Below are 21,365 nucleotides of genomic sequence, written 5' to 3'. Positions count from 1 at the left end.
GGACGATGAAAACAAGACACTTAAACAGATGACAAGGCAGCACAAGACTCCTAGAGACAATGGCAAAGCACCCACTGGATGAATGAAAGTTCGAAACTGCTTCCTGCCTTGATGGCAAAGAGGAAGGGAATGGCTACTTTCCCTGCCAACAGGTCAATTACACAAAATATGTTCAAACAACCAAGTCAAACAGGAAACAAGAACTTTGTCACCTGGGCTGGGATTAATAGGAAGAGCTAATTGGGGCTACTGACAGTCTACAACTGAGCCATATATATATCTATATATCTATATATCTATATATCTATATATCTATCTATATCTATATCTATATCTATATCTATCTATCTATCTATCTATCTATATATATATATATATTTAAAAAAAGAGAGAGAGACAGTGAGTTTTAGTTAAAAGGAGACAGCTTGCTGGAAGTCTTTGCCATGTTAAGGTCTCTGTATGGTGGATCCCTTGGGGTCTATACTGAAAGTATCCTGGAGAACTGCTTAAGCTCAGGGCTCTGCGGCCTCATTCCTGCCTGGGGCCCACTGAGGTATCAGACACCATTGGGCACAAACCCCTAGGTGCTCCCAGGCAGCTGTGCCAACATAACACCCATCCTACAGGTAGATGAGGATAAGGGGTGAATAGAGCCAGTCCTATGTGTGGCAAAACTCAGCCCAAACCTGACACTCCCAAAACACACTCCATGCTAAGCCATTGACATTCAGGGCACAGATCAGCCAACCTAGCCAAGCCCCAAAGTGGCTTTTGGACTCTGTGTCACAAATCAGTCTGGCTGCCTTGCAATTGTGGAGGATTAGGACAAGTACCCAAACAACCAGGGGCATCAAGGCCACCCAGCCCCCTGCATCCCATGGAGGTCCTGGCCCATCCTGATGCTAATGCGCTTAAGTGGCTTAAGCTGCTTTCTATGAATGGAGGAAGGCTCTGGGTGGGGGCAGGCAGAGGGCCATTGTGGCCACTGCAGGACGGTTCAGGAAATTCATAGTTGTGTCCCCTTGAAGGCATCTGCCCTCAACTGTTAAAAACCCTGCTTTATCTCACCAAGCTGGCAGCTCCCAAAGGATCAACATCTGAAGGTCCCCAGAGCTGTGCGAGGGCCAGCCACCCCGCCCCTTTCTCCCACACCCCTTCCCATGGAACCTCCCCATTCACAGGTTGTAAAGGCTCCATCAGGAATGAGCAGGCAAATCGGCCTTCTCTTGGCCTTTCAAGCTGGGGAAGTCATGACCATTCATGCAGAAAGCTGCCAGGCCCAGCCTTTCCGGCTCAACCTAAGGAAGGGATTTTACTCTTTTGAAAGGAGAAGAAATACCTCAAATGCTATTTTTAAAAAGCCATCTAAGATCTATTTTTATCACCAATGGTTGCATCACATAGCAATAGAAGAGGTGGCTTAGCTCTCAAAGGATTGTTTTGTCTCCTAGAATACGCTAGAATCACCCATGTGCCAAGGATGCTAACCTGCCATTTCTGGTTTCCTCTTGCTTAGACAGGTATCAAATCATGATGCCTAGTCTGGCGTCCCCAAGCACAGGATACTGATGACAGTGGCAGACAGCTGTTTTTTGCACTATCAAACCGCACGATTTTTACAGCTCATTAGATTTGCACAAAGCTACCCAGTAATCAGACACCCTCATGTGCATGCATTGGTCAACCATCCCAGGGACTAAATCTGTTAATTTTCCTCCACTTAGCTGTCACCAACATTCCTCACAGAGATCAAAACTCTATTAAGGGCAAATAGCCTGTCGGTCTTAACAGCAGACCAAGACTTTCAGATGTAATGTTAGTCTGTTTAGAAAAAGCAAAAATTACCCATGATTTCTTAAAAAAATAAAAAAAAAACAAAAAACCTCTGACATTATCTATCTATCTATCTATCTATCTATCTATCTATCTATCTATCTATCTATCTATCTAGTGAGATGGGGCCTCTCTATTACACAGCTCTCTAGCTGTCCTGGATATTCATCTATAGACCAGGCCTGGCCTTAAACTCAGAGAACTGCCTGTCTCTGCCTCCCTCTGCAAAAACAAACAAACAAACAGACAAACAACAAAACCCTTTTAAAAATGACATTTATCAACTTGCGTGTGTGCACATGTGAGTAGGTATGTGTGTGTGACTGCATGCATGTGGAGACCAAAAAAACAGCTTTTGGGAATCAGTGTCCCTCTTCTACCATTTGTGTCCCTGAGATGAAACTCAGGTCATCAGCCACAGTGGCTGGCCAAGCACCCTTTCCCACTGAGCCACTTCACTGCTCCTTACCTGTGCTTTTTGACACACACGTATACCTGGGGCTAGACAGTGACAGCCAACCTCAGCTGGCCTCCAACCTCAGAATAATCAGATTCCAGCCCAAACAAGGCCCTTCTTGTACTTTTTCTTTATAGGGCAGGGGAGGGTACAGCTATCTCACAAGGAGGTGACTTCTCAGGCCCCAGGACAACCTTCCTATGTCCTCTAGACACTTTAGAATCTGCTTTTGTGACCTGGGGAGGTTTTACAAATGCTTGTAATTTTGGTAGATAATCTGGATAATGGTGGTTGAGACACATTGTGAAAACACATAAAGAGATTTTTTTAAACTTTCTATTAGCAATGGAAGCCAAGCAAGGCAGGTGTAAGCTCAGTGTGAGTGCATCCTACTGGGATGTCCCCTAGCTGCTAAGCTGCAGAACACAAATCAGGACCATTGCAGCTTCTCTGCAGTATCCAACACAGCTTTCTCCAAAACCAACAGAATTCTTTAAAAAGCATATTGGTGCACACTGTCAGCAGCTAAGAGTCCAGCATCCATCTGGAACTGCCTTCACTGGACAGGTTCCTCTCTGTATCTTGCCATGGCAAATGGTGAGCTCCCCAGGCTGGGTTTCAAAAGGCTCATATAGCCCTGGGCTAGGCAGGCAGGGACTCCTGGGTCAAGTTTCAGCACCATTCTCTATTGGTCTCTGGTACTAGGGCTGGAGTGGGCACTGCTGCCCTGTGCCCATCAGTCACCTGGACATGCTGCATAAGCCTCCTTGCTACACTGTGGGGTTTTTCAGGAAGCCAGGTGGTCCCAGCACCTTAAAACTGACTGAGTATCAGGCAGGTAACTAATGAACTTCTTGGAGAATTAAGAGCCAGTTAGAGAAAAGCAGATGAGGGACTGGGGGAAGACCCCAGCCTGAAAAAAGGTAGGCTGGGGCTCTGCAGGAGTCTGAGTGCAAAGATGGAGCCTTTGGGAATCAGGGAGAGTCATAAGGAGCCCAGTCTATAGACTGAGACAGTGGGACTGAGGTAAGGGAACAGTGATGTGGGAAGGGTGATGGCGATGGCAGAGAGCTAGCATGGAAAGCGGCTGCACCAGGACTGAACTGAGAGGTGATGGGTAGAATCATGGGATGGAGCACGGATGTGGGGCCTACCCCTCATGACTCATGAGAGGCCAGAACAGAAACAGGGGCATACACGGCAGCTGAGACCCAGGGGCTCACTCCTCAGAGGCAGAGAAAATTCAAAGGTACCTCCAACTTGCCTATTTTGTTCACCAAGGAGGTACACAGTAAGTGCATTTATGTTAAAGCCACTCTTCATGGAGCATGGGCAGCATGGCTTTTGTCACTGACCCATCCCTAAGGCCTGAAACACCCAGCCTCAACCTCCATCTACAGCTGAGACCACGCCCCACTCTGTGAGTGCTCAGCTGGGGTTGCAGGATGTGTAGGTCCAGGGATAACTTGGGTTTCTGGCCTGAGGGTATACCTCCAAGGCAGGAATAGTTAATATTATATTTTGTTAGATCCTGCTAAAGGTTTCCCCATGGTGAGGAGCCAGCTCTGGGAGCTGTGATGTCTACAGGAGTTCCGTATCCACCTGGCACTGGAAGTGATAACTAACGCTGTAGAGGAAGCATCCAGAGAAGAGTGGTAGAGCAGGATCTGTTGTCCTGGTTAAAGGCTCCAGAACCAGTGGGTCCAGGAACACCAACTTCTATACAGTGATGTGCTCTGACATCAGAGTCTTACCTAGGGATAGCTTTATTATATTTTTATTGAAAATTCACATAATATATTCTGACCATGGTTTTCCCTTCCCTTTTCCCTCTCTGATCCTCCACTCAATTCTACACTTTCTTTTTCTCTCTCTTTAGAAAACAAACAGGAAAAGTTAAAGAGCAAACTTGGGAGGCAGAGGCAGGCGGATTTCTGAGTTCGAGGACAGCCTGGTCTACAGAGTGAGTTCCAGGACAGCCAGGGCTATACAGAGAAACCCTGTCTCAAAAAACAAAAACAAAAAGAAAAAAAAGAAAAGAAAGAAACAAAAAGAATAAGAAACACAAACACACCCACAAAACCAAACCCATAAAAATACAAAATTAGAAGCTGTAATATACAAACAAAAGACCAATAAGACAAATAATCAAGCAAAACAATTTGAGACCAAAAAAAAAATCTACAAAAACACAAAAGTTTATTTTGTGTTGGCCATCCAGTGCTGGGCATAGGGCCTGCCCTGAAGTGTGGTTTATATACTCAGTGAGACTCCACCAGAGAGAACTAATTTTTCCTTTGCAAACAGTTGTCAATTGGAGATAGCTTCTTGGTTAAGAGAGGAGCTCTGGTCTACTTTTCCATCTCAGTGCTGGGACCCTGTCTGGCTTGAAACTGTGCAGGTTCTGTGCATACTAACCATTAAAGGTGTGTGTGTGTGTGTGTGTGTGTGTGTGTGTGTGTGTGTGTGTGTGTTTTCAGACAGGGTCTCTCTACATAGTCCTGGCTGTCCTGGAACTCACTCTGTAGACCAGGCTGGCTTCAAACTTACAGAGATCCACCTGCCTCTGCCTCTAGAGTGGTGAGATTTAAAGTGTGCACCACCACAGCCCACAGCGGCTGTATGATGTTTGCTTGTTACTCAAACCAGGATATCTGCTGGTGGCTAGATGCATAAACTTCTCAGGATGGGTGCCTATCCCTTGGTGGTTCCCTGGCGTCTCTGCAGAGGGATGAGACATCCCAGGACTGATTCTGCCTGGGCAGGGGAAGAACTCTTTGAGGGGATAGAGTTCCAAGTCCTCAGCTAGGGCTTAAGCCAACCAACTACAGGCTGGTCAGCATCGATACCTGCAGCCGCCCTGAATATGTGGGAGGGGGAGCACAGCCAGCATGAGCTTGTCACTTGGGTTTGCTTGCCAGGGCACAACATCTCTCAGAATCTGTCCCAGGGGAGACGTGGACAGATTGGTGGACAGCTCTGGACCTTGCAAAGCCACCACACACTCCATTGTCCAGCACAGGACTGTGCTCTGGGAGGGGTTGACGCCTCCATTGTCTAAGGTAGCCTGTCACTCACGAGTAGCTGCACAAAGCTATGGGGGCAAGGTTTAATCCTGACTTTAGTCAGCAGATGAAAACCAGAGGCCAGATGTCCTCTGGCTGTTTAAAAACCCAGAGCCTCCTGGCCTTGCTTTTTTTTTTCCCCCTTCAAGGGGGCTTGTGGGGTAGGGGGTCAAGAGTTAATCACAAAGCAGTGCCCCAACCCCCAAACATCATGGGCAGCAAGAGTCATTCCAGGGCAGGATTGGAGTTAAATCACCCTGAGAGGATTAGGCACCCCCCACCCCAAGTAGAACCTGAAGGGAACCATGCCTGCAACCCCATTTGTAGCACCCAGAGACCAGGTGCTTCTATGCATACTTCATGAGCAAGCAGAACCAAAGATTCCAGACTTTCTTGCTGCAGATATTAGCTCCTTTGCCAAACCAGTAAAGCTGCCAAGCCAAGGGTGCAAAGATACCACTCAGAACTAGCCAGGCTGGTTCTTAGATTTGAGGGCCACCCAAGTAACAAACAACTCCTCAGAGGAAAAACAACTAAAAACTGAGATGTCAAAGCAAGCCTACTCCTTGAAGCTGTGATGTGCCCTGGCCTCTTACTTCACAGGACCCTGTGGATACGTTCCTGAGGCAGCATCCGCAGCCTGCTTGGGATTCAGGACCTGGCCTCAATAGCTTGGATGGAGCAGCGCAGGCAGGACAGCGCAACTCCACCTTTGTGGAACCCATCTAGAGGTGACCAAGACCAACAGCTTCTCCTTAGTAGAGTCTTGCTTGGCACTTCTGTTTTATCTCCTATGGCACAATCACAGTCTGTGCCACTAAAAACCGGGTAGTTCTGGTTCCCACGGTGGTGGGGACAACCATCTGTTGGCAACCTCAGGCTAGCTTCCTGCAATCCTCATCCAAAGTACACTGGGATGGTCATACCAAATTCCAGAGGCTTCTCCATGGACGGTATCAGACAGTAGGATGACTGGTTCTGTGTTGTAACTAGAAGCATGTCTGCATGCACAAAGCAGCTAATGGCCTCCTGCTCTTGAAATGGTACTTGACTCGTAGGCACATAGACTGCCTAGCACTCATAGGCTTTGCATGTGCCTATGAATGGTGATGGAAAGAAGGAAAGTGGGGTTGCTGGGAGGAAGACATGGAGCTCAGGATGGACCCACTCAGGAAGAGTGTGGGTGCGTGCTCTTCACATGGGCCTGTTTTTGCTTACTGCAGGCAACAGCTAGTGGGTGGGCTTAGAGATACATCTTACCAATTTTTCATGCCCATCCTCTAAACATGACCCTGTTCCTGAGCCTTTATTCCTCTGACAACTTCATGCAAGAAAACATGCAGACCCTCTGATAGCGTGAAATCAGGAACAAAAGCCTGGGGACAAAGGGGTGAAGGGTGGTTGTGGCTGTGGTTGGCCAAATTTCAGCCACACACAGATGTTCCTAGGAATGTCTGAAAGCCAGTGCTTTAAAAAGAAATGAGCCCTAAAGCAGTGTCTTCAGCAGTGAGGAGGAAGGCCTGTCCCAGCAGCATGTCATTGGATCCTGTCAGGACCACACCAACATTCAAGTTTTAGTGATGAGCCGTACTGGGCCTCACATCCGTGTGAACTGTGTGTCTCACACCAGTCTGTTCTCTATTTCCTAGATGAATTTTGCTTCATAGCGCTACAGTTTACTGACATTTGACCCACAATCTCTGAGACTTCTAACAACAGTGGTGACTAACGACAGGGAAACCATGTAGAAACTCTGGGTTCCAGGCAACAATGAAATCACATTTAGCTGCTGAGAGGCAGCATTTCAGATCAAGGTGGGGCAGGGCAGGAAGTGAAACTGGACCAGCTGTGCTGTCTCCCACTGTGCTACGAATGTGGCAGCAACTCTGAGGAAAGTTTGTGCTCCTGGGCAAAGTGATCCTGTCCCATGGTGCTGGCATAGAGCAGGGCTGGACAACAGGGACACAGAACAGCTTATGTTGGGTGAGGCTTCCCTGACTCTGTCCACACATGCTGTTACTCACAAGACCCACTTCAGCATCCATATTCAGTTACAAATATGGCATCTCTGCCCCATCTCATCTGAACTCTAATCAGTCAGTACCACTGTTGGCTGTGGGGCACGCACAGGTGGGCACATGCAGGTGCTCAGTGAAACTGACATGGGAATAAGCTTCCCCATGAAATCTGAGCTGTGCTGAGATCACTTGCCTTCCTAGCCTCTGCCTGCTCTGCAGGTGACTGTCAACCTCTCTGACCACACAGCCTCTGCACAGGAGGTCCACAGGGTCAGAAGGCACAGCCAGCAGGGCACAGGTCACTAACAATGAAGGCTCTGCTTTCACTGTGGGTGACTTGTAGGTATGATGGGCTTGGAAGTACTCTGAACAAGAGAACTTCTTTCTGGTTTAAAGAATTGAAGCCCATATGATGAGCCTGGACCACTCTAGGCAGCCAGCTAGAGAGTAGCTGGCATGTGGCAAGAACCTGCTTGTGCCAAAGAGGCCCAGCCCCTTGTATGTAGGTGTAGCCAGGACCTTGACGTGAGCATGTGAGCCTATGGCATGCTCCTCACAGGAATGGTGGTCACACACAGTGCAGAGGCTATCCGTCCTGGTTCAACCTTCTTCCCATCTCAGGATTTTAGTTCAATTCCAGTCAGGAAAATAGACAGAAGTAAAGCTCACAAGCAACTTTCACACAGCTTCACATAGCAGAGATGATGGCAGGACAGAAAGGGGCTGACAGCAGCCTGACTCCCACCAAGCCAGCCTGACTCCTAAGCAATGTCCCTTGAAACAAATCAAAGGACAATCCTTCCCACTAAGCTCACACTCTGATTTTTCTGAAATGCAGAATTGACCCAGAGAACAGCCGTTATGTAGGTTAAAGATAGTTCTCTTAGAATACTGAACATTAATATAAATTTATATATTTATATATATAAATGTAAATACTGAATATTAATATATTTATATTTATAAATATAAATCCAATATAATATAATTTGGATTCTACTACATAATATGCTCTTAAATTAACATAATGTTTTTCTTTGGAATATTTCCTTGGTAATATTAACCAAAAAGGTCCCCCACTGCTGCTGCCGATACAGGGTGCTTAGACACTGTAAGCCCGTGAGTCAGGCATCTCAGATCCAGAACACCCTTGTCTCACCAGTAAAACAGTGGATGAAGCTCTAGGTTTAGATGCAGGCCACTGTGAAACAGGCACCAAGGATTTAAGTGTTAACTTGTCATAGTCCTCATAGTCTGCCACAGTCCTGGGCTAGCCACCTGAATTTAAAAGCACAAACATTGTCTAACCATTCCTTGACAGCTGGTGTCTATGGGCATTGTTTCAAATCTTATCATAGAGCAGAAAATAAGGGTATTGGCAAGTAACTCAACTGACAGCTCTAAGATGGAAACAGGTGATTTTAAAACTTACATTTATCACATGAAGATACTATCCTGACAAATTCTCTGACATAAACTGCACCCCGATCGGAAGTCAGCACACACATAAGAGATGCTCATCCTGACTGCTTCTCTATGCTCACTGTGGCTGTGAACAGGGTGTTAATCCATAGGACATCACATGGAAAAGACACTGCCATCCTTAGAGAGGCAAACGCCACCACAGAGCTGGCAAGGATAAAACTGCATCAGGTCTAATTGTGTCTGATGTATACTTGTGACTAAATGGCACTGAATTCACTCTGCCAACCTTTGATATCTTGGATGGACACACACACACACACACACACACACACACACACACACACACCCCTTCTCAATGTCAACCCTGCCACATCCCCATTTCCCTTGAAGTTGAGGTAGGAGTCAATGGGTGTCTTGTCCCATAGGGAAGCTGTTTGTGGCCAGATCTGCACACCAGCATTGCAGCCACTGCTGGAGCTGTGGCAGCTCAGACCCACAAGGCCACATCTATAGGCTCTTGGGTGCCTAGTGAAGCACAGCAGATAAAGCACCCTCACTGACCCCACACCCGAGTGTCCCACAGCTCTCAAATACTCAGTGTGTTCTACCGAGTAGGGAGGCAAAGCAGTAGACAGCCTCTCTTAGAACAGGGAGTGGATTGGTGGCTATAGGACTTTGGGCGGCTGATCAGTCACCCTCAGTGAGGCCAGCAGTTCAGACTGACTCAGCAAAACCAGGGACAGGATTGTATAAGATTTCCTGAGCTTTTTAGAATGGGGTTCTACCTGATACAGGAGGCCTACTGTAGGTCACAGGTCTGGGCAAAAGGCCCGCTATGCAAAGTTCACTGCACAGAAGTGCATCGGCAATGGATGCTGTTTGGGGAGCTGTCTATCAGTACCCATAGAAGCCCATCCGCTGTCCTTCTCCTTGCTGGACAACAGCACTGCTCGCCAAAACACAGTATCATAAACACTCTGTCATCTCTTCTCTCAAAACGGCTTGCCTTGCAACAGCTGATGCTTAGTGTCCAGGTTATTAGTGGCACTAAGAAGCCTGAGTGACTTGTTCACCCCATCCAGGTAGGACAGGACCTACTTTTATAGGGGTATAGGCACAAGCTGAGGCTCACACAATTTGTGTGAGCACCCACAGCCCAGAGGTGCCTCACAAGATTGTGTTATCCCTATGGGTCATGCTCTGTCTTGACTGGGACTAGACCTGCAGCAGGGCTCCTTCCAGATGGTCCCAGGCCCACAGGGCTGTGAAGGATAAAGAGAAAGCAGAACACAGAGTCCCCACAGGCTTTTCAAGCTGGAGCAGGCCATGAGTATGCAGCCAATTTCTTGATCAGGGAGTCCAAAGATATAGCTACTCTAACAGAGTCTTGGATAGTAAAACAGTAGAATCACTGGCTAACGTATACAAATTGATCTTCATAGAAGTAAATATTCTGAATATAAAATCTAAACTCTTGTTATAATTTACTGCAATACAGCTGATGTTGCCAACCTTATTCAGAAGTGGTCTGACCCAAGGTCTCCTTCTGAAGTCATTAGACATCTATCTAATGATGTTCATTAGGAGTTCTGTGGCTGCCATTATTTTTTTAAAGCCTTCATGTTGGGTGGTACTTTGTGTGTACCCTCTTTGAGGCCCAAGGCTTCCTGAATGCTTGGTCTACTGCAGGCAAAGGAGGAATAAAATGTCCACTTGGGCTTGAGGGAGCCCTGGCTAGAGAGGAAGAAAGGCCGCCACTATGATTCACTGCAGGGAACTAACTTGAGTTAGTAGTAATACAAAGTGTTACAGGACCTGGTGAGGGCCATGGTACAGATCTGCCTGTCCTCTTGACTTAGGATAAATTCTAAGACCTGCTAACCAGGTGAAGTAGGTCCTGAAGATCCTGTGGAAACTCTGCTGGGTTCTAACACAGAAGTGCCCACTTGACATGAAGCCCAAGCTTTAATGACCACTGATCACTCTCTATAACACAGGCAAAGCTCAATATCACAAAGGGCTGCCAAGGCTTGCAAGGGTAAGACCAAGACCAACCACTGAAACTGCCAAGGAAAAGGACTTAATTCACATAGCTACACACACACAGTGGACATGGTTGCTACAGCCACTCCTATGCACTGAGCCCCTGGGGATATGCTGGTGGACACTCGGGCCCAAGGCCCTTCCCTTTTCCTATGGTCTAGAACATGTCCACACAACTTGTGGGCTGTGCACATGGGGCCACACAGAGTGTTCTAACAAAGACCCAAGGCCCATAGGTAGTCAGCATTTCATCTGAACCCCACACAAAACAGCCCACTGGCAAGAGCAAGAGTGTCTGGGACTCTCAGACAGGGTCCTGTAGAGTCATCAAAAGTAATAATCAGGTGTGACATTACCTCCCTGGCTGACATTATAAGAGCTCCTGGATACCAGTAGTGCCTGGCTATTGGGCAGGCTGGGTTAGCTTGCTGTTGCAATGGTCTTCGTCACACTGTGGGCGTGAGACTGGGGAAACTTTGAAGTGCTCTTCATATCTGGCACAGCCAACACTGCGGCTACCTCAGTGCCACTCTGCACTGTGTCCCAGGAGTTCTTCTGGAAGGCATCTGCTGAGACAGTGGTACCTTCGCTGGGCCCTGCTCTAAAACAGGCATAGCTGGCACCTAAGCACGTAGTTGTAAGCAACTGGTAACAGGATTTTGAAAAAGACAACCAGCTTCCAAAAATGCATCTATCATCACCACTGATGGGGAGATGATGGACAGCAGGTGTGGTGAGCCCAGACCATGCAGAGACAGGCGCGGCTGGCACCGCTGGCACTTTGCGTCACCATGGCCAGCTGAACAACCCAGCTGCCAGTTGCCACTGTGCAAGGCATAAAACATACCCTCCAAGCAATCCCAGCAGCAGGACTGTGCTGGAGGCTGCATTATTAATTAGAGTAATGACTCGTGGTCCTGTTACACGGCAGGATAATCGTGTTTAATTTGTGTATGTTTTAATTATGGCTTAAGCGGTGCCAAATTTGATCACAGTATCTTTTCAGTTCTGCTCTGCAAGCATGTTTGCATTAATTTGCATCTGAAACATAAGAAGCTGCTCTTCCTGGGGCACTGCCTGCACACAGAGCCCCTTTCACAGGCCTCCCTCCCATCCCATCCCCACGCTCCTCCCTCACTGCAAGTGACAAGCAGGTCTCTACTGTACTCCAAGAGCTTCCAGAGCCTAGAGGCTGGTCTTTTCCTGGAGGCACCCTAGAGCCTGAGCCCACCCTCCCTGCAGGATGAACAATGGCTGTATTTAATGCATTTAATTTACTGAGATTGGGCTTAGCTCATTGGCCTTTCATTGTTTTGGAGATGGATTTAATTAACCTCTGATGAATCTTGCCAGCCAGTGTGATGGCGTGAGACCCCAAGGGGCAGGGCTATCAAATGGGCTATATTCCCTGAAACACTGGGATCTCCTTGCCTATCCAGGATGACAGGAGCACCGAGGGGCCCTGTTCTGGGTGGGGACCCAGAGGCCTAAGAAAACAAAGCAGAGTCTAGGCTATGCCAGACACTGAAAATCAACCTCCACTTTCACTTCAGGAGGGAAGCCACCAGTGGATGACATACCAGTGTGTTGGGTATCTCAGGCACCAGCTACCCACAGGCCTGGGACAGCTTTCCCAGAGGACACCTTTCTATGGGGCATCCTGTGTTCTGAGCAGCACATCTTTCTCCTATGGCTGAGTCTGTCTGTGACTATTCTGATTTGTTATTCTTCCCATTTTTTACTCTGTCTTTCAGAAATATGAAAATCACTTGGAGGTGACCTGGCAAAAACAAGGGTACAGAAATTTGTAAAAGGATTGGGCCATGGCTGCTCTGCAGGCACGTATATTGAGGCATCTGAGGCCTTTCCATCAAGAAGTGAGAAGAGGAAAGGACCAGCACTCCGAGTGGCCTGTCTATGGTCTAGGGTTTTAGTCAAAGGCTCACAAAAGCTACCATAGACCGTTCTCCAGTGAGCATGGTTTGGCTGGGCTGCACGATTCCTATGGTTCCTTAGGTGGTCCTAGGTGGGGAGGAGGCAGAAGAGTTCATGTAGTAGAGCAAGACAGTAGACAGAACAGTTGGCCTGGGAAGTGTGATGGGACAGGGCTATCAAGGCAGGTAGCGGGACCACATGCCACAGAATTTTCATACTGGGCTGGTAATAAGGATACATGGTCTTTAATCCCAGAGCAAAATGGGCTTTGTTTCACTAAATGAGCTTAAAAACCTTCACTAAAAAAAGTTTTCCACATTATTTACTATTTGCTTACTTATATATAATAAAGTATATTCAAAATGCAATAGTATGCTTTATTGGCTGAATGAAAATCTGCTATCCATAAGTTTTAAAGAGCTTCAAACCCCCTCCAGGAATTAATATGCAGATCTAACTATATTCATTTATTTATTGAGCAAATAAACTGTGTAAGAATTACTGATTGTCCTCCCAGTCCTCTGCAAGTGCCAGATTAATAGTAGGGAGAAGAAGCTCCAGGCTTCTAAAGTGGGAAGAGATGTTCACTAAGGTCAGTGATTGAGGGAAGAGCCAGTGCCAATGACCTCGATGCCCTGCTGTGGGAGACTCCCTGAGGAGGAGGCTTCCTTGGGAGTGTTACAGCCACCTAGGCTATCCTGTTCCATCCCAGTGGCTTTGAGAAGGAAACTGGAGAGGGTGCTGTTCACAAAAGTCCAGCAAAGCTGATAACGACCACTCACACCAATAACAGTCATCCTTGTGGGAAACGCCAGCCAAGGGTGAACATAAGGAGAGCACCCCACAACAGACACGTGGCTGCAACAGGCTCTCCTCAGGCAAGGCCCAGAGCCCATAGTGAGCACAGCATGTTTCGCCCTTCTTCTATGTGTCTTCTAATACCTGGAGGTGACTGTCACAAAGACAGCAGGTACTTCAAAGAGACCTGACACTGTGGGCACCTTACTTGTGGCTGGAGAGATTCCTCTGCACTGTTGGGTCCTCTCCTCATTGCTGGAGACATTGCCTGTTCCTTCTGTGGGAATCTGCACAGAAGATCAGTGCTGCCCCCTGTCTTGAGTGGGACAGTGCCATGGGTGGAGCACTGCAAAGACCAGTTGGGTCTCTGGCTGGAGACCTTGCACTGTGGACCTCCCAGAACTCGGTTTCCATGATGAATAAAGACGTTTTCTTCATTGGGTGAAGAAGCTGAATCCAAGTGCAACAGGATAGTAAGGCCATGGGGACACTTCCTCAAATACAAAGGTGCTAAAACTTCACACAGGCCTGCCACAGGCTAGCCCAGCCACTTGACTCTGTAAAGCCTGGGGAAATTGAAACTAAAAATCTGGCTCCTTAGCTGTCTGGATGCTCAAGGCCATGCTTCCTGCAAGGGATGGTGCAGCAATGTCACTGCAGTAGTTAACACCACCTGCTCAGGCATGAGTAGGGACAATGTCCAGGAAAGGGGCCAGCAGCAGACATCTTCAGTGAGACTTCCGCTGAAGTAGAAGTAGAAGTACCCTTCCCTGGGAAACTTCTCTCCAAACAGTGCCTTCTTTAAAATCAGAAGACTGCAGGTGACTTGGGTGGCCTTGCAGATACATCAATCTGCCAGCAGGTGACATAAACTTGCCCTCCATGAGGCCAGTGCAGCTCAGTCAGGGCTCTAGACATATCTAACACCCAGCAGATCTCCATATAGGCCAACAGTCCTCTGATAGACCAAAAGGTAACACTGATTGATAGGTTCTGAGAACCCTGACAGCTCACAGAGGTATCTGGCACCGCTGAAACACAAAACCATGCATCCAAATCTTGAGAAAAGGCCTCCATGGCCTGTGCAACAAGGTATGATCTGGTACTTTCTCTAAGTCCTCACAGACTGTTCTCCAGTCTCCGTCATACTCTAACCATAGCAAAGGAGAGGCAGCAGGAAGGCAGGGTGTCTCCCACGCACCATGCAGGGTTGCCTATTTCAGCTCCTCTATCACTTGGCCTCCCAGTCTCCCTGTCTCCAGCTCACCAAAGCAGCCAACACAGCTCTGGACGCTGATAGGAAGCTATGTGGTACAGGGCAGACTGATGACCTCCTGGGCACTTACTGGCTTCATTTTGATGATAACCAAATATAAAATGTTTTATTTTGATGATAGCCAAATCTGTGCAACTCTGCCCAGGCACCATAAGGAGACATAGGACAGCCAGAAAAGCTAATGGTTCTGGCGAATTCCTTCCTGGGTTTACATGCAGGCCTACTGTATGGAATATCTACATGTTTACTTACCTACACAGCCTCCCACAGAAACCACTCTGAAGGACAGATTTGGAAAGTGCTCATTAGCTGTTCTAACTCTGTCCAGACTGGCTTTCTCTGTATTTGACCCAAAAGGAAAAGTCTACTGTGAAGAAGTTTCTCTGAACTTCCCCCAACCACAAGCAGCTCTGGGTCCACTGGTGCTGGTCTTCTAAGAGTCCTTTATTCCATACTAGCCTGTCTACCTAAGTAGGGCCTTTGGAGAGGTAGGGAAACCCACTGTGTCCAACAGAACTGCTGGCCTCCACCAGCAAGCTGGCAACTCAGCTCAGAACTCAGGAACAAGAGAGTAGGGGTCTGGGAAATGAGTCTTCCAGCCTCTGGTTGCTACCTGAATGGAATGGGGACCTTCAGTGAAGACCCTGCCTCCTGGTATACTCTGAGCAGCTTTGGACACAGTGAGAGAGATTTCCACAGGTAGGTCTTACCACCATTCTTTTCAGGATCTGGCATCAGAATGAGAATGGACACTACAAGCCAGCAGGAGGGTGCAACTGCATAGGTACTATAGAAGGAGGTGTTTCTTCCTCCGTGGCTGGGTTAAGATGCACTGCTATTTCAAAGAGACTAAAGTGGTAATCACGGAGCCTGCATGGGTCTGAGCTAGGTCCTCTGCATATATATTATGGTTGGCTAGCTTGGTGTTCTTATAGGAATCCTAAGAATGGAAGCAGGGTTTATCCCTGACTCTTTTGCCTGGCCCTGCGACCCTTTTCCTCCTCTTGGGTTCTCTTGTCCAGCCATGATATAAGCATTTGTGCCTCATCTTATTGTTATGATGTGTCTGGTTGATATCCCTGGGAGACCTGCTTCTTTTGGGGGTGGGGGAAGAGAGGAGGGGTAGATCTGGGGAAGAGGAGAGGTGGGGTGGGTGGGAAGGGAAATCGTGGTCAGAATGTAATGTATGAGTGAGGAATTAAAAAAAAAAAAGATGTCCTGCTACCAGGAGCCACTGAATATCCAGTATCACCCCCCTTCCCACTACCCACTGAACACCTAGGATTCCCCCTTCCCACTACTCGCTGAACCTGCAGGATTTCTCCTTCCCACTACCCACTGAACATCCAGGGATAACAACTGTACCTAATGAATATTCAAGGAAGCCCCCTGAACCTACTGGGCATCTAGAGAGACCTCTTGTTCAAAATATACCCCATGGGCCTGCCCTGATGAGGTACCTTCAGCTTAATTAAACACAGAAGGATTTTAATGGCACATCACTCATTTCTATCAACCAAAGGGAGACACCTCCTCAACTCTGTCTTTAAAAAATAATTTTCTACTGAGTATGGAAGATTAATGTGTGACAATATTTGAAACGGAGACTATTAATGAGAAGACAGTAATTTGAGGTACTGCATGACTTCATGCTGTTCTTACTGTGGCCCCTGACATGGATTACCTAGTGTTGCCACATGCCTTAAAGGTCCCAGGCAGAGTGGACATGAAAGGTAAAAGGTGGGAGAGGTCTCCCTTTTCTGCACCTCTAGTTTTGCTTCCATCAGAGAAGGTGGTACATCCTAATCACACAAGATCCAGGAGAGAATAGTTGCAAGGAGCCAGGCACCCAGTTATCTATCTTAGAGCTCTGGATGGCAGCACTTACCTGGTGGCAGACATGGACCTCACTGTAGAGAAATCTGGTCCTTAAACTAATACCATAGGACTCGCTTCCCCTGGCAGGATACCCTAGCTGCATGGGTTCCTTCCAACCTCAGACTGCATCGTTTGTCTTGAGGCCAAAATTTGCCAGCTGCAGTCACTCTAGGGACTCCAGGACCCTGGCACCCAGCCTGGAGCTCCCACAGAAGTCAATAGCTTTGGAATTCCCCAAACTAAGAGAGTCTCAATTAACTACATGAAGTAGAACAACCAGTTTCCTAGTGTTTGATAAGGATTCAGCAGTGGAAATCCCAGTGGGAACCAGCCCAGAACCCAAAAATCCCCAGCTCTGCAGCTGTCAGAGTAGCAGGACACAGTGGTTTCTCCAGGCTATTTTCTATGAGGGACACTGAGCCTGCAGCATACAGGGATGCCTATTCTTAAGGCTAGTAATGGCTGACTGGCTGAACAGACACTACCACACCACACCATGACACCACCCCACCCCACCCCCACCACAGCACAAATACTTCTCCATGAAGATGTTTTACTTAAAACATCAGCATCTATGAGAATGGTGACCCGGAAGTGGCCTAAACAGATCACATCTCTGCCACTGTTTCCTCTGCCTCAAGGAAACTCAATGGTCAAGCTGAGGAGGAAACCCATGCTTACCTACCTCTACAACAGACTTGGAATCCAGGCGGAAGTTGAAATCACCGAAGACAAAGTAGGAAACTTTTTCAAATCGCTGGTCGATGATTCTGGGAGGAGAAATGGAGACAGTGGTCACTGGTACTGTAATGCTGACCAGGTCAACAGGGCCTGGGCCATCCAGCCACACCACCACACTCCCAAATGCTTCCTGCCACAATGAAACTACAATGATTGTTTCTTGCATTCTAAACCCTAGTAAAAAGGCTACCATCAGCACACTGAAACCAAACAGACATCAACCGTTCTTGGCTGGCCAGGAGGATGTGGAAATCAGCAGTACAAACAAGACTGGACATTCAGTGAGATCAGCATTCAGAAGAAGCAGGAGAAAATGGTGGAGAGCTTGTCCTAGGGAACAGGTATGCTATGTCTGCATGCGGGCCCTACGTTAACAGCAGGACCCTGCCTCAGTTGTCCACAGTTGCCCTTCTTATACATCACGAGCTCTCTCAGCGCTGCAGTGGCTACATCCCACCCTGATGTCTCCAAGTCACACAGTGGGGGATCCCTGTAACAGTACACTGGCTAGCCTATGCTGCTTTGCTGAAAACCTTCTCCACAGATTCTCTACCAATCACAATCACTTGATGAAGACTTTTTCCTGCACTGATATATCCAAACATACAAACATCTGGCAGAGGAGCACATCACAGCTTCCCGTACAGAGGAGCTCAGGTTTCCCAACTGCCATAGTTGGTGGCAGCTAATCAACAACTCTCCTGCTTCTGAGGCAGGGCAAGTGGTCCTGATTTCTGATTTGAAAGTGAAATGAGGACGACTTACAGCATAGGATTCACTGACCAGACACCAGTAGAACAAATGCATGAGTTCTGCCTAGAGGCAGAGGATATCTAGTAGCTACTGCAGAATTCACTGACCACCCCAGCCTTAGCCATGTTACCTGCTGTGACAAAGTCCAAGGTAGAACAGAGGATAGGTTCATGTTTAAAATAAAATAAAATAAATAAAATAAAATAAAATAAAATAAAATAAAATAAAATAAACTTGATGGGCTGAGGAGAGGGCTCTCTGGGTAAAGGGGCTTGCTCTATAAGCATGAAGACCTGAGTGTGACTCCCCAGCATCTACGTAAAAAGCCACTGTGGCTGTGTGTGCTTATAAGCCCAGCACTTAGGGTGAGATGAGGACGGTGAAGACAGACAGACTCTCAAAGCTTGCTCCCTGGACAGCTGGCAGAGCCTGAACTGCCAAATTCCAGTTCAGTGAATGACTGTGTCTCAAAGTAGAGACTCACAGAGGAAGCCACGCTACACCTTGTTCTGCCCTCCACATGTGTGTGCTCATACTCATCCATGTACCACACAAATACATGACACACACATGAAGCTGAGGAGGAGGAGGAATGGAGAGAAGGAAGAAGGGGAGGAAGAGGAGGGAAGGAAAAAGAGGGAGGTGGAGAAAAGGGGGGAGGGGAGGGGAGACTTGGTTGCTAGGCAGCAGTCAGTCAGACCTTCTCAATTGCATGGACTCAGGTATCCAGTGGCTGGCCACCAGGAAGCCCAATGTGTCCTGCTGTGGCCTGGTTACTGCTACTCTGTTACTCTCAGCATGAGTACCAACAGGGGTTGCAACCTTGGGGTAAAGGGGTACCTAGAGCCAAACTCAAGTTGCAAAAGGGGTACTAGAGGCCAGGAACCCTGGACAGTAGCAGTGAAAGAAGCCCTTGTCCATTACCATTACATGTGATGTGAACGCATGTGGCTTGCTGTTCAGTGGTTTGCACTATAGAGTATGAAGGGTGTCCAAATCCTGGATTGGCAGAATGAAGCTGCTGGGAGGAAGGCAGGCGCCTGTGAGGAAGGCGAGTGCTATGCTGCCAGGGCTTCTGAAGGGTGGAGAACTCCACCCATGGGCCCAGGCTGGAAAGAAGTCTTCTCTCCTGGAACTGGTCTCTGATCCTTTGTTTTCACACCTGTGGGCCCTGTGATTGGCCATCACTGTGGGATTCCCTCCTGAGACCTGTTGTTGCTCCTTCTGTCCCACTCATGTTCTTCCCAGTGCTGTGTGGGACAGTCTGCAAGGTACAGCCCCTGTTCTAACTTTCCTACAAGGATGATTGGTCTGTCATTGAGTATTCCACCCACTTCCTACCGAGGCTACCTCACATCACATGGTACAGGTCAGTGTAGGGCTTTTTTTGAGATACCTACTGTTTTCTGTAGATTTTAAAACAAACATCTACTCCTATATATCTTTGATTCATATGACTTTTTATAAAGAGCTACTGGTAGTTGACAGCTCAACCTGTTCCCAACATCTCAATTTCATTTCTGGAGTTCTAGACTACCCTTCTACTGTGGCTAGTCTGTCTTCCTTTTGGGGAATAGGGGGAGAGAGTTGGGCAGACTTGAGACAGATGGCTTGGGGTCAGGAACAGCTGTGGGATCCCCATGGCTAGGACATAGTGGACTCTTTGAACATAGGCCTGGGCATCTCCTCCCAAGCAGTTGGTCAGAGGCCCTCAATGGGGACAGAGTTGGGCAAGCAAGTGGGCAGCCAGATTCCATGACAGGGTCGCTCCATTTCTTAGGTCATGTACTATAGGCCAGGTAATAGTCAGACTTCTATATTCACAGGCTAGTTCAGCACAGTGAGAGCTAGAGAATCCTAAAGAACACGGGGGAGGGGAATGCAGTGGTAGGGGCTGAGCTGGGGGTTACTTGCAGCTCTGTTGCCCACAGTGCTGTGTCCATGGCACTGTGACATAAATAAACACCTCACCCTGCTTCCTCTCATAAAAGACAAACAAAGCCGAGCAGAGCAAACCTCTAGCCTGTGCTAGCTGCAAGAGTGAACACTATCACATTTGCACATATATATACTTTATATGTCTAAACAGCTATAATTTTATCTTGTAATCCAGAAGATCTACCATGAGAAAGCACAAGAATAGAGCTGGTGACACGCCTCTGGGATGAAGGGGCTTGCTGTACAAGCTTGGAGACCTGAGTTTCATACTTGGGACCCACCCATATGCAGGAAAACATGGATTCTGTTATGCTGGGGCTCCAGCTCATCTCTGCACAAACTAGGAAACTGCATCTGCCCTCATTCTCCCAACACCACCCACACAGAGAAAACTTCCTGCCCAATGGGAGAAAATTCCGGGCTGACATATCATCACACCTTGTCTCCAAGTTTCCAGCAACCCACCCAAGAGTGCCCGCCCAGGGGCTCAGGTTCTGACCATGTAACCCAGCTCCTAGCTGGCACGTCATCACTCCTCACCTAAGCTCTATAAAACCCCCTTGCTTTAGCTTGGATGCATGGCTTCACTGATCTCCATCTGTGAGATCAGTGAACCCACTCAAGAGCTGCATCCTAATAAACCTACCTTTATCTATTTTTAATATTGTCTAATCTGACCTAAATCTGCATCACCAAGAGACAGAAAAGCCCATCAGGAGCTAAAAAGATGGCTAGGCAGTTGAGTACTGACTGCTCTTCCAGAGGCCCTGAGTTCCATTCCCAGCAACCACATGGTGGCTCACAACCATCTATAATGGGATCCAATGCCCTCTTCTGGTGTGTCTGAAGACAGCTACAGTGTACTCATATACATAAAATAAATAAAAATCTTTAAAAATTAAAAAAAAAAGCCTATCAGACTCAATGTCCTCCACATACTCGCCACAGACCACTCATGTGCCTCAGGAGAACCAACACTGAAAACAACGAAGACTTTTGGGTTAACGAAGTCCACTAGTGTCTTTTCTGTTGCTGTTTGATTTCTGTTTGGGGCAGTCTTGCCATAAAGCCTAGCTAGCTTGGCCTAGAACATCTGTCTCTGCCTCCAGAGTGCAGGAATTACAGACATGTGACATGTACCATTTTTCCTTTACTTACCTCTCTCTCTCTCTCTCTCTCTCTCTCTCTCTCTCTCTCTCTCTCTC

At 47.6% G+C, this 21,365-nt stretch overlaps 1 protein-coding gene across 1 annotated transcript in view; it reads right to left on the bottom strand.

Moving 5' to 3' along the window:
* The window catches only part of Inpp5a (inositol polyphosphate-5-phosphatase A), a 182,249-nt gene that overhangs the window by 22,691 nt on the left and 138,193 nt on the right, over positions 1–21,365 (bottom strand). Inside the window, exon 9 of the mRNA XM_028787155.1 lies at positions 17,414–17,498. Coding sequence (XP_028642988.1) covers positions 17,414–17,498 — 85 coding nt within the window. The remainder of the gene's footprint in view (positions 1–17,413; positions 17,499–21,365) is intronic.

This window comes from Grammomys surdaster, unplaced genomic scaffold (genome assembly GCF_004785775.1).
Source record: "Grammomys surdaster isolate TR1022 unplaced genomic scaffold, NIH_TR_1.0 125612, whole genome shotgun sequence".
Taxonomy (NCBI): Eukaryota; Metazoa; Chordata; class Mammalia; order Rodentia; family Muridae; genus Grammomys; species Grammomys surdaster.
The sequence above is the reverse complement of the archived record's forward strand: the minus strand, read 5'-3'. Positions and strand labels throughout refer to the sequence as shown.